The sequence below is a fragment of the Schizosaccharomyces octosporus genome (genome assembly GCF_000150505.1).
Source record: "Schizosaccharomyces octosporus yFS286 unplaced genomic scaffold supercont6.1, whole genome shotgun sequence".
Classification (NCBI taxonomy): Eukaryota; Fungi; Ascomycota; class Schizosaccharomycetes; order Schizosaccharomycetales; family Schizosaccharomycetaceae; genus Schizosaccharomyces; species Schizosaccharomyces octosporus.
In genome coordinates, this window is record NW_013185619.1 from 4,024,625 (window position 1) to 4,037,973 (window position 13,349).

Here is a 13,349-nt window from a genome sequence, read left to right on the forward strand (position 1 = left end):
AGGCTGGTGAGGGAAAAGAGTATCAGGAATGAGGAACGATTGTTTGTATTTTGTAAAGACTCTTTGGTTGAATTTGAGTGTGTATTTTGGTAGTTTGAATGTATGGGCTGGAGAGAAATAATAGACTTGCACATATTGTACATTGTATATTGTATTGTATTGTATGTGTGTGCATATTTATATGGGTAGGTGTTATTGAAACAGCCAAAGACCCTTTTTAAACCAACTATTTTAGTATCAATAGGACACGTTTGAGTTTCTCTGTCTATATCAGCTTGTATAGCTATTCATTAATATAAAAAGAAAATCTTGTTCAAAAACCTACTTAAATAGGGCATTTGTTTTCTTTTTGGCTAATTGAAGGCTAACTGAAGGAAGTTCTGTCTTTAGCGGTATCCAATAACCAGATTATTCCATTCATTGTTCATAATAATTTGTTCGTCCATCCTTTGGTCTTTTTACGGCTTTATAACAAACATACAATGAACCCGGTAGTCAGATTCACATATGGAGTTCTCCTTTCACTGATTTTTTTGACGAAGTTTGCAAGATGTGTACCATTTAACCCAACGAGACGAGGATCTAAAGACAAAGAAGAGCCATTTTGCTCGCTTCATCACCCTGGGACAGGAGAGTTTTATGATTTGAGCCCTCTATCGCGGTCAAATTTGTCTGCAAAGGGAGATTACAATGTGTCTGGCTATGACTATGGTGTTAACTTTACACTTAATTTATGCAAGCCAGTGACAACTAACCTTTCGGATTATTATTTGGCTGGAGACATTCCTTCTGCAAAATCCATAGGTGGCTTTTTTACGAATGAAAGAAACCGTCTGTTTTCTATAGGAGAAGCCTCTAGCAGCCCATATTTTCGAGGTAGAAAGTTGATTATGGAATTGGAAAATGGTTCTCTTTGTCCGTCTTCCCATGATCGCCGAAAAAAATCTATTATTAGCTTTAGCTGCAACCGTGATCCTTATGCATCTTCGTCCATTTCTTACATTGCATCTGTATTTGATTGTGTTTATTTCTTTGAGTGGAAAACAATCCATGCTTGTCCAACGGTAAAGAAAGAAACTACTTTAAGCCCACTCTCAGTCTTTTTGATATTTTGTACTGTTGCTTTTCTAGCCTACTTTGTTGGCGGATGCGCGTATAACCGCATTATTTTTAATGCTCGTGGTTTACGACAAATACCAAACTATGACTTGTGGAACTCCATGTGTAGTTTCATTATCGTAAGTCCAAAAATAACTTTTGTTTTCTAAGCTAATTAACGTTCTAGGATTTCACAATTATCGCTTTCGCTTCTCTCACTTCTTGTTTTAACTTTCGAAAGCCAGGCGGAATACGCCTTGGTGAAGGCACTGTGAATAACATGGAAGATGCTTTAATAGACGACATTGATACGAACGCTTAAACTATTCTTTTACCATATCCATATTCTAATCGCTAAAATATTTTACTGTCTTTTGCCTTATATTCACATTTTTGCCGTTAAGTTTAACTTCGGCATTGATACAACCAACTTATACTGCTGTATATCATGTTGTCGACTGAAGCTAACTCAAGTCAGCACCTATAATTATTAGAACTAATTACAACTCTATACTTTACAAATAACATTAGGATCATGAATTATGAGATAACTGATTTAGAATCATCGCTGGGTCGAGCATCGTTGAGGAAGGTCGGAAAGACTGACTATTCTCAACTTTCCCCTCTCTTTGCTCAGAGGTTTGTTCGGCATCTTCACCAAGAAAATTATCCCAAAACGGAAAATGTTCGTTCGTAGACATATCATTATTACCGTATAACAATACGTCTGGTTCTCCCCCTGCCTCTTCATCTAAATGGGCATCACTTCTGGTAATGTAAAATGATGGATGGTAAACTTTTCTGGCATGCGTATGATAATTCAACATACTAGAAAGAGCAAGGAAGTCAACGAGTTCCTCATCAGAAACCATATATTGTTTGTAAGGTACTTCACCCAAGTTTGTATTATCGAACGATTTAACATTACCACTATTCACAGAAGGGCTTATACCTTCTTGAAAGTTACCAAAGGCTCGATTTGATTTGTTTTCTGACGAATTCTTTTGATATTCAAGTATATTTGGTGACTGAAAAGTTTCTGACCCCATATTATTTTCATTTCGTTTCTTTTGTTCTGATATCTCCAATTCCATATTCAATTTTGCCAACAGCTCATCCATAATGGGTATTAATTGCCTAGTTAGCCAATCGTTCGCTAATGTTTTTAATGAATTTCTCCCAACAGTCAATTGAACAAGGAGATTTCTGTTTTTCGTTAATAACGTAGCATACATCAGGGTGAGAATGGTGTTAAATCCATAAAACACTGTAGTCCAGTAGTAACGATTATTGCTTTGTATCAAGGCATCTGTTAAACAGTCAAGATTTTGTATGCAAACAATAGCCGAATCCAAACATTTACAAGCCAAAGTAAAAGCGATTTGTCGTTCTGAAACCTTTAAAGCTTGCATCGCCGAGCTGTTAGCTTCCAAATAATGAAGCAAAGGACGATACAAGAGCATTCGAAAATAGTAATATGTTAACATAAGGCTGTACATATGACGATTCTCGGGAACTTGGCCGGGCTGTTCAGTTTTGAAGCTTCTAGGAAGCGAATTGTAAAACCTATCCATGGCTTGTTCTAATTCAATAATAACCATATAGGAAACCGTTCTCTTACTAGTAATTCTATTTCCAATCAAATATAACTTGCTAAGGATACCACTAACAATTTTGTAAAGTCGGATACCATGAAATAAGAAGTCACTTGCTCTGACTTGATAGCCTTCAATGAACTGAATCGAGGTGTTTTTAGGCTGTAACTGATCAATATCCTCATCAGAAATTCCAAGAGGGAATCCAAAGAGCGTAGCGTAATGTCGATCATGACAATATATTACCCAAAAAACTCGCTTGCGAGCTTCTATTTGTTCAGGAGTGAAACCGACAATAATATTTCTGTGTAGACCAAGTTTAAGGGAACAACTTAATGCCAGCTTTTGATAATAATAGCCGGCTCCTATCTCCGCACGGCAATAGCGGTAATTACTCAAAGTTAGAAGACACTGTACGCTGTCCAAAGAATAATCATCGATAGAATCAACTAGACGTTCACTATAAAAATTGTATTTTTTTGCCATTCCTTGAGTTTCTAGATTATTTGGATCGTTCTGCAACATATGATAATAACCGTTGCTTAATAAAGCACAAAAGAATGCCAAAAAGTTGGTTTGGTAGTCACCTCTGTAAAGCAACTTTATCCTACTGAATATATCACTGGGACAGTCAAAAAATAATAAATCTGTTACATTCGAAAGAGCAGTTTTAGTAATCTGAAGAGCGATTTCAATTGGAGGAAGCGGCACCTTACCAGGGTCTACACTCGTCACCAAGAAATTTAAACTAAAACGCGGACAAAAGTTGAAAAATTGTGATTCTGGAGTGGAATAATCTGGACGCCGGGTTCGGCTGCTCATAGGACAGGCCACGTAAGGATTTCCTATCTCCAAATCACTGGACAAGTTTTTGATGAGTCGATGTACGAAGACGAAAACGGAGGTACTGCCACGGAAATACCGCTTTCCTGTAGCAATGTCATTATATAAACCACTAGATTCGATTGCAGATTGAAACATGAGACGTTTATGATTTTCTCCGAGCTCTAATTCGTTTGCTGCTTGAAACTTATGTTCTCGCAAATACAGCAGAAAATTTGGAGAACTTGTGGATAAGTCAACAGAAGAGTGTTTTCTTAAAAGGTTTTCCAGATATCTGATGCGGGATTCTAAGTTTTCAAGGTATTCAGGAGAATGGGAAGATTTACGAGTGGAAGGCATTTTAAATGTACATTCAGCTCGTCCAAGTCTGCAATTTTTACAAGGACGCATGCCATCACACTTTACCTTTTTCTTCCTACATTTATCACATGCACGCGTTACGCGTCTTCGTCTAGGAATCACGTTGGCGCCTTCTAAGAGAATAGAGTCATGGTCGAAGTCATTGACTTCCTCTTTTTCCATTCTATATAATGAAGCAGTAAAACGGGTGGAAAAGGGTTAGTAATAAATTAGAATGCTAGTATACGGATGCTAACCAAACAGGATAGTAAAAACGGAAATATGCGATCAAAGGTTAATGCAAGGTATCAAAAGATAGAAATAAAGAAAATGAAAAAAGATGAACAAAGTTTCAGTATCGACGACACGATACAATCGTATGTTGCGAAAAAAGTAATCGTGTAGCGATGAAGACTGAATGATCACAGGAAATCACAGTTTCAAATTATGCAAATAAAGAAGCCTTTTATTTATGTAAAAAAAATGAGCATCTATAAATAGTCATTTAATATCGAAAATCCTCGTAAAATGCCCAGAATCAAAAAAATCGATATCCGTCTACTTTAACGTTCGTTAATCAATTGAGATTCCAAAAACGTAAATTTAATATGAATCGTAATTCGGAGCAGTGTTTACACTGCAGCTTTCTGCATAAACAAGTGTGAGTTGTTGGTTGTATCGAAAGTTGTTCTACACACAACTTACAGCTACTCTAGTTACAAACAAGTAACAATTTGCATAAGTCGAGACAAGCGAGAAAAAAGCTTCGCTTATGCCAAGAAAAAGAACTACACCATGTCATGTCGCTTTTGTTGAATTTAAAAAACCAGTTTTCTTTTAATTTAAATTAAAAAAGGACTATAACAAGTAAAAGAATAATTAGTTAGTATATATTGGTCTTTTCTTATATCATATTCTTTTCTCTGGCTTCACGAGAGAGTATTTTGAATGGTCACCGGTGGATGGTAAAAGCACACTGATCTGAAGGAGCGAAGCATATATGCGCTATTTTTTTTAGTTCTTACAATATTAGAAATAAATTTGCAGATATACTAAAACCTACAGACGAGCTTTTCAACTTGTTTTGACAAGAAAGACATAAAGTGATATCGCATAAACGAAACCGAACAAATCTTTAACGATTTGGAGACTTGGCTGTTTAATGATTTATAGAAAGTGAATGGCTCAAGTTGTAGAGTTTAAGGATTTATTCGACTTTGGCCATGGATATTATACCTGGTCATTACCAGACATAACAGCGACTGCGTAAAGAGGACCAACAACCATATATCTTCGCTGCTAATAAATTTTCTAGTTCATAGGTTATTCATAGAGAAGAGAATTTTACTTATGTCCTACAAGACAAGGACAAAGGATAGGAATGTTTCTCGTTTATGTATCGGTTACCATTATCCTTGATATCAAGTTTCCGATGAGAGAGAATATAAGAAAGCCTCATCCTGCCGTTTATGGTGAAACCTAGGCGTAAGAAGGAAAATCTTTTACTTCTATTTTCAGTTGATTGACTTTAGATTATCAAATTATTCTCTTATGGATAGGTATACACTATCTTTCTTGAAAAAAACCGGACTAGCGAATGATGTTCTCGCGGCGTCGACAAATAATCTATTCATTCACAATCTCGCTTCTGGTAAAGGCGATGAGGATTCTTTTCGTAAATGGCTCTATGAAGATCGACTGTACGTCCAAGCTACCTCTTTGTTCTTAGCAAGAATCATTGAGAGTTTTTGCAAGGAGCTTTCTCCTGGCATTTCTGAAGCATTGAATCTTGCTTTGAGGGCATATCAAGTTATTCGTCCAGAGATAGACAGCTTTAATAAAAAGTGCAAAGAGAAAAACATAGCTCTTCCCGAGTTGCCTTGTGTTCCAACTAGCTGGGAGAAAAACTTACTCGAAAACGATCCCCATCAGTATGCTTCTCTTTCCTCACCTGCCTGTTATGAATATATTTTATTTGTCACAAAAGCAATGTTTGAAATACCGAATACCAAGCCTACCGATTTCTACTTAGCATTTTATATGAACGAGCTAATTTATCATCGCTCTTGGAAGTATGTTTACGAATCTTCTCTTTTTCAAAAACGCTCTATGCGAGACATGGAGTTTATCTCTTGGTGGGCAAAAGATGAGTTTGCCAAATTTGTTGAAAACCTTGCTTGTTCAGCTGAAGGAGTCACTATAAGTGAAACGACTATTTTCATTTTAAGAGAGATTTGTCGTTACGAACAGCAATTCTTTAACAGCGCTCTTTCCTAGACTGTTGGTTTGCCTAGCATTTACCTTTTTAACTTGTATGATATTTAAAAAAATAAGAAACTCTTCCTTTTCTTAGTACGCGCTTCCTAAAACCCTTCTTTTTTTTACCTTTGGAATTTTAGCTCATATTGACAACCCGGCCTTTTTTACATCTACTTCCTTCCTCCATTGTAGTCTAATATTAGCTCTTGTAGTTTATCAAGACTTGAAGTATCCTTTTACTTTAAATTCTTATGATCTAAAAGGTATATATATATCTGAACTTGACTTTCGAAATGTAAACAAATATCTCATTGTATCATAAATATCAGATCATTTCGTTTAGATAAAGCTTATTCTCTACCACCAATTCCGGAATGAAGTCTTTGAACGATTCTTTCTCCAAACGGTTGGTCTATATCTGGGTGACTTGATTTCTTTGATAAAGGCTTTCCAAAAGCAAAACATGGGAGAAAAAGGTAAGATCTTTGCTAAACCTTTATGCATCAAACGCTGTCAACATTCCATTGTATTAGGCCGTTTCATTCATCTCTTTGAGTGAATTCAGAAGCCATTTGCTCCCGTGTATCTAAAACTAACTTATTTAGATAACCATAATCAAGGAAATGACAATGTCTCTTTAGAGCAGACAGATTCTGGTGCTATTGATCTAGATGCTGAAGTGAACATTGACGTTAAATTCCCTGATCGTACACCAACCCTTTCATTCTCCTTGCCTCTTTCCAGCACAATACATGATGTTCGACAAATAGTCTTGGAGTCTTTGTTGGCTCCTACAAATACCTGCTTTCATTTTGCTCATGGAAACGAAAGAATGCAACCTTTTACTGAACTTCACGAGATTTTACTTGTAAAACCACATCAAAAGTTGAAACCACTTGTTCTAAATGTTATATTGGACCCATACACAGAAAGATCATCCAGGTTTCACGTCTTTACTCTCTTAGATTTTTTGGACAGAAGCAATAATAAAAATTATAAAAGCGATAATTTTGGAATTCGTACAGGATTTTGTGCATTCCCTGAATTGGACGATCCTACTGATTCCTACCAAATGGAAGCTCCTGAGTCATCCAATCTCAAATTTTCAATTCTTAATAAAGATTTTTGGCCCGATCATCCAAATCCTTTCAAATCTTCTTATGATAAGCTACTCTCTCCTATACTATCAACGAAGTCATCCCCTCAACATAACTGTTTTCGGTCTTTCTCTCTTTCTGCTTGGAATCCGGTTCCACCCGAATATGCCATGCAAGGGCACCTCTTGTACTTGAGTATAACAACCCTAGAGGGACAACTTTATCATATTACTTCTCACGTTACAGGTTATTTTGTGAACAATTCCACAAACACACGTTTTGATCCCACTTCTCAAAAAGATCTTTACAGTCATTCTCTTGTTGCACTACTTTGCCAATTATCTCCCCTCTTTAAAGAAAACCTTGAAGTTCTATTGGATAAATATAGACAACAAGATCAGATTGCTTTTGCTAAGATTACCGGTTCGGTTCCTCAAGCTCCTTGGATTACAATGCCCTCCCGAAATAGACCCGATTTGACGAAAACGCAGGAAACCCAACTTAATCCTTACATTGAGAATCAAGGAAACTTGCGTGATTGGAACGAAGAAATCCAGTCCGCTCGAGAGATGGCTCATGAGAGTATCCAAGACCGTGTCTTACGTGAGCGATTACTAGTGAAGACGCTGCAAGATTTTACTGAAGTTTCTGTTCAAGGAGCCGTTGATATTGTTAATGGAAACATTCCCCCTCTTAACCCTTTAGAACCCGAAGGTTCTCGTATGTATGTGCATAACAATATATTTTTTTCTTTTGGACGTGATAGTGTTGGTGTATTCCAAAAACATGGTGGAGACGCTGCTGCTTATTACGCTGTTGGAAAAGATGCTACTACAATTCGTTTGTTGAATCAATTGGATGCAGTAAATCTTTCTTCTCTTGGAACATGCATTGTGGACTATGCTGGGCATAGAATAGTCGCTCAAACAATTATTCCAGGAATATTTAGGCAGTTGGAATTAGGAAATTCCCAGTTGATTTATGGAAGTGTTGAAGGTGAAGGAAACTTTCGATTTGATTCTTCCCTCGAACCTGACTTAATAAAACTTTCAAACATCATGCATATAAAAAAACACGAGCTTAAAAACCTAGACGGCACTGTCATTCCTTTGTATACTAGCTTAGATACCAAAGGATTATTGGGTTCTGATGGAAGAAAATACTTGATGGATCTCTATAGCTTATTTCCTCCTGACCTTGGGTTTTTGAATCGCCTTGAACAAAATAAGTCTAAGCAGTATGCAAATTACCCACATCAACTTGTGCAATTTCGACCTGAATTGATACAGTCTTTTTGGGAGTCCACTTTGAACGAAGAGCAAAATGAAAAGGAAGCTTTTTCCGAAGATAAGACTATTGATGAACCGTTACAAAATAAAGTTTTAAATCAAAATGGCAACGAAGTACCAGAAGCTTCTCAAATCCCTTTAAAAATAAAGGATAATGCAGTACAAGAAGATTGTCTATTTAATCCTAATGTTCGTCATCCTTGTTATAAATATCCGGAAACCAAAGAAGACGATTATAAACAGGACATCTCCCTACTTGGAAAAGTTTCTAGTTTTTTAACGACAAAAGTGATTCCTGACTTTATTGATTCTATATGTAATGATTCATCTTTCTTGCCAATTGATGGTATTGCCCTTTCAAGAGCATTACATCGAAACGGAATTAATATGAGATATCTTGGGGATATGTTGACTTTGATCTTTGATAGATATCCACAAAATACTGCCGCGTTACATCTTTTTACGTGTGAAATTTTTGCAAGATCTGCAAAGCATCTAATTCGAGATTATTTATCGAGAACACCGCGTTGTTTAAGAAGCTATGTCATAGCCCATGTTTTTAATTGTTTGCTTGCCGCTAGTGAAGACGATTTATCATCTCCTTTTCTTCCTGAAGAATCTGTTTTGAAATTTTATCCGGAGACCTGCCAAATGCTCTTATCATTGTCTCCGAAAGTGGCCTGGGATAATTTGTTGAAGGAGTCTTTGTCAAGATTTGGGTACGAAATACATCCTTCCTTTGTTAAAGAAGCCAATCATTTATCTTTGATTCGTTTAGTTTGCCTGAAATCTGGTATTCAGCTCGCTTGCAAGGATTATTTTAATAATGAAGAAATTGTTGAACCAGATAATCAAGCTCCTAGTCCCAAAAATAAAAAAAACAAGAAAAAGAAGAAGGAAAAGGAAAAGAAGGCCAAGCAAGATGATTGTTCAGATCGTACTAACTCATTTCACAAATTTTTACCTAAAGACATTCTTAATTTAGTACCAGTTGTGAAAAGCACTGTCCCTTATAGCTCATTGGCACAAGAGTCGTTGGACGCTTCCAAAGTTTGCTTACTTAAAGAGAACAAAGAATTATGTTATGACCTTCTGAATGAATCGCTTTCTTTACATGAACAAATTTATGGTGTATTTCATCCTGAGGTTGCTCGTGCTTATTGTCAATTAGCGATGATATGCCATCAATTAAACAAAAAGGAAGAATCCTGTTCATTAGGAAGAAAAGCTCTAATTGTCTGTGAACGAATCCTTGGCTTTGACTCCTCAGAAACTATTTTAGCTTATCTAAACTTAGCCTTGTATGAGTTTTCACATAATCGGATATCCTGTGCTTTAGTCTATAGCCAGTATGCATTACGATTATGGCATTTGGTATTTGGATCCGATCATCCCAATATGATAACCTCGTATACTAATATTGGTTTAATGCTACGCTCGATGAAATTAATACCTGAAAGTAAAACCTGCATTGAATGGGCCTTAGATCTATGCCGGAAATTTCAAGACAAGTCACTTACCACTGCTGCTGTCAGCTTACAATACGCTCAAGCCTTAGCCTTAACGAAGGATCTTCGTCAAGCATCTCAGGAAGCTCGTGGAGCTTACAAAATATATGAAAAAAACTTGGGATCCGAACATCAGACCACTAAAGAAGCTGAACAATGGTTATCCCAACTCATAGCTACAACAGTAAAGCAAGAAAAAGTGACTCTACAATAGGATGTAACTATTGTATAGATACCAATCAATTTACTATTCTTCCTATATCTTAAACTTCTGTATATTCACTATGAATTATTAGAATATTATGTAAACCGTGACAACTGAATCCTCATCCCGCTATAAGTGATACTTTTGATTTGTATTAATCAAAATTGCCAACATAGTTCATCAAGGATGCATACAATAATTAAAATATATAGTAAACCCATAAATCTAAAAGAAATAACATTTAAAACTCGTAAAATAAACTGGAAGCATATACTTCAATTATTGAACAATGGAGGTTCCGTATTTATATCCTCAAAAATATCCGGATTATAAACACTAGAGTTGGCAAAATCCAAATGTAACTCATCGTTAAACGGATACATTGACATAGTTTGGTCCAAGATGGGACTCACTCCGGCGACTAAATCGTTGCCTCGAAAGTCATCGTAAGAAGTGTTCCCATCTAGCGAATTGACCTTGCTTTGCTGCATCTCTAAGAAACTGCTATTCAAAGAATTTAGATATTCATTGTTGAAAAAAAGGTTGTTTTCAGAAAGTAATGCTTCTACGCTTTTACCTTCAGCTTCAGACGATAATGGGGTAAATGGAACTTGGCTTTGAACCGATTCCCTGTAAGGAAAAGACGGCATCGTAGGCTGAGCAACGTCCGCCCCGACATCAAAAGGGGTTGATAAAGATCTAGCCATCTGATTAGCCTTTTGAACGGCAAGTTCGGCGATGGATACCATACTATCTAATGCGTTCAAAACGATACTAGACTGGAAATGAAGAACCAATCTGCGAGCACATGCCACAAAGCATCCTTTGACTGCAATTATACAGTTTATGTCATCTTTGCAAGAGGAGGCTAGAGGACGTTTTAAAACCCCTATAAATAATATGAGTGAGGCGGTGAACGCATGATACATAATGACCTTTAGGGAAAACTCGTGTCCATGGAGTGATGCCGAGAATAGGTGGGTAATTGCGCGTGCACCCTGTATGCAAAGGGCTTGAGAATCCACAGTATGATTTAGTCCTCTATGACTACAGCTTAACTGAAAATTCTTTGTTAGGGAATGTCGATGGATATGAATAAGGGCTGAATTATAACCGCATGCTAACATATGGGTTACTCGAAATTTTGAAAACGGATCGTATGGTTGGATACCTTCCGGAATTGTGGTTGTCCATTCATGTAATTGTAAATCTAAAGCCCTAATTTTCTCTTTCAACTCATTGGTGGTGGATTTCATACCAGCCACTGAATATAATTGACGGAGGGCATAGCCGTAGATTTGCATCAGCTTAACTATGCATTCCAAAAAATTAAATTTGCTAAGCTCGTCATCTTGCTTGCATTCAATAGAAGAAAAGTGGTAAATTGAATAAAATGGCACAATTTGATCAATATCTTCATCCTGAAATGCCATCGGTTTTCCTGATGTAAAAGAAAAAACTCGATCCATAATATAAATCAGCCAGAAGACGCGAGCCTTCTCTTCAGCATCCTCTTTATTAATAGACCACATTGAGCTGTTACGATGGAGACCTAAAGTTTGAGCCATTCTAATAACAACACCCAAACTAAGCCATGCATAGTTAGGCTGACAAATCGCAGAAAAATATATCGACGAAAGAAAAGTTACTAATAACGTATCGAAACTCATATTTTGGTTGACCTTCATTTTCACATCTATAACATTCATATAAAGAGCTTTAGCTCGTATCAGATGCCATTCGTCTTCACCACTGGCGATACAACCAAGGCAGAGAACTGTTGTATATAAAGCAAATTTGGTAACATCCATAGAACCATCATGATGTCTATACCAAACAGCGGGGCCAAACTTTTTCTCAAAATCCTTTCTGGTAAGAACGGGCAACTCAGTGTTAAAAGTTTTAAAATACGTATCAACATAAGTTTGTGCCACTTCTGGTGGTGGTAATTCTGAACGGATCGCCTCAAAGGGATCTTCTGGTTGTTCATCCAAACAACTGGACTTAGCTAGCAACAAGTTTTCAAGAGCCTTATCGGAAGCAATTCCTGAAGCGTACTTAGTAGCATGTTGAAGAATAGACAGACTTGAAGATGCACCGATGTACTTTTGACTGCCGACGGGTGTAGTTATTAGTGTTCCCATTTTTTCATTTATAAAAGCCATGTCATCAGACACTGACTCATCAGAAGAAGATTCTTCTTTTAGACTCTTATCGGCTTCTTCTACGTCGCCTTCTAGATGTGAGAAAGTATCGTTTTGAGGAGAAAAATTTGGAACAACTGATCGTAAGGTTGATTCCATTTGTTCCAGTCTAGATACCAATGACTTTATGTATATTTGTTTTTGACCCGTCTTTCTTTTAGGTCTTGCAGTATAGACACAAGACATGTTATGGTTAAGACAATTGCTGCAAGCAGGTTGCTTTCCATCGCAACGAATCTTCCGCTTGCGGCATAAGTCGCATGCACGATTAATTCTCTTTTTATTTTTGTTTTCGTTAGTTTGTGAGACCTCGCCTTCAGGTGGAGTCGATTTCATTTTCGCAGAACACAATACAAACGTGAAAATAGCAAACACTCAAGATTAATAGTTGGACGTATATGCGATTAGTAACCAGACGAAGAGCTGCGTTCGTCTTACTTTTTCAAATGCTGCGCTTGAACTCGAAAAATACAAAGAAAAGTTTAATTCTGTCCCTAAAATAAAGAAAATAAACCAATCACTTCAAATTTTCATACGAATAAATATAAATAACAAAAAAAAACTTGCAACTTCAGAGAATCCGGCCTCACTCCTACATATCTATTCGTATCTAACGAAATTTGCGGTAGACAGGTTTGGTGGTTTGGTAAGAGGCCTTCAGAGAAGTGTTAAAAGTTTTGAAGTTGAAGAGAAGGAGTACAATGCGATATAGGCAGGTAATTTATTCACAATATAAGAGTATAGGATCCTTACAAATAAATGCTATCTAACTTATGATCAATTATTTATAGATTTAAAATCAAAACAATCATAAGCCGTAAGTAAAACGACTCCAAAACAAGATTGGAGATATCCTTCTACTTTACTTGATTTATTTAAGTATGAAATGGTTTGAACGTAATTAATCTGATG

At 36.6% G+C, this 13,349-nt stretch overlaps 5 protein-coding genes across 5 annotated transcripts; 3 read left to right on the forward strand and 2 right to left on the reverse strand.

The window, feature by feature from the left end:
• Positions 1-14: 14 nt before the first annotated feature.
• On the forward strand, positions 15-2,314 carry SOCG_04393 (cation dependent mannose-6-phosphate cargo receptor). Its single transcript, XM_013162139.1, has 2 exons — positions 15-1,238; positions 1,286-2,314. Exons 1-2 carry the CDS (start codon positions 483-485, stop codon positions 1,418-1,420), a joined length of 891 nt encoding a protein of 296 aa, XP_013017593.1. The 5' UTR covers positions 15-482; the 3' UTR covers positions 1,421-2,314.
• SOCG_04394 (membrane-tethered transcription factor) lies at positions 1,410-4,615 on the reverse strand. The gene has a single exon (XM_013162140.1). The coding sequence runs from the start codon at positions 4,056-4,058 to the stop codon at positions 1,632-1,634; it is 2,427 nt and encodes an 808-aa protein (XP_013017594.1). The 5' UTR covers positions 4,059-4,615; the 3' UTR covers positions 1,410-1,631.
• Positions 4,616-4,633: 18 nt separating this feature from the next.
• SOCG_04395 (TENA/THI domain-containing protein) lies at positions 4,634-6,319 on the forward strand. The gene has a single exon (XM_013162141.1). It carries the CDS (start codon positions 5,427-5,429, stop codon positions 6,150-6,152), a length of 726 nt encoding a protein of 241 aa, XP_013017595.1. The 5' UTR covers positions 4,634-5,426; the 3' UTR covers positions 6,153-6,319.
• Positions 6,320-6,422: 103 nt separating this feature from the next.
• On the forward strand, positions 6,423-10,289 carry SOCG_04396 (translation initiation factor eIF3 alpha subunit). The gene is made up of 2 exons (XM_013162142.1): positions 6,423-6,610; positions 6,740-10,289. Exons 1-2 carry the CDS (start codon positions 6,598-6,600, stop codon positions 10,240-10,242), a joined length of 3,516 nt encoding a protein of 1,171 aa, XP_013017596.1. The 5' UTR covers positions 6,423-6,597; the 3' UTR covers positions 10,243-10,289.
• Positions 10,239-13,158, reverse strand: SOCG_04397 (transcription factor). The gene has a single exon (XM_013162143.1). It carries the CDS (start codon positions 12,771-12,773, stop codon positions 10,509-10,511), a length of 2,265 nt encoding a protein of 754 aa, XP_013017597.1. The 5' UTR covers positions 12,774-13,158; the 3' UTR covers positions 10,239-10,508.
• Positions 13,159-13,349: the final 191 nt, after the last annotated feature.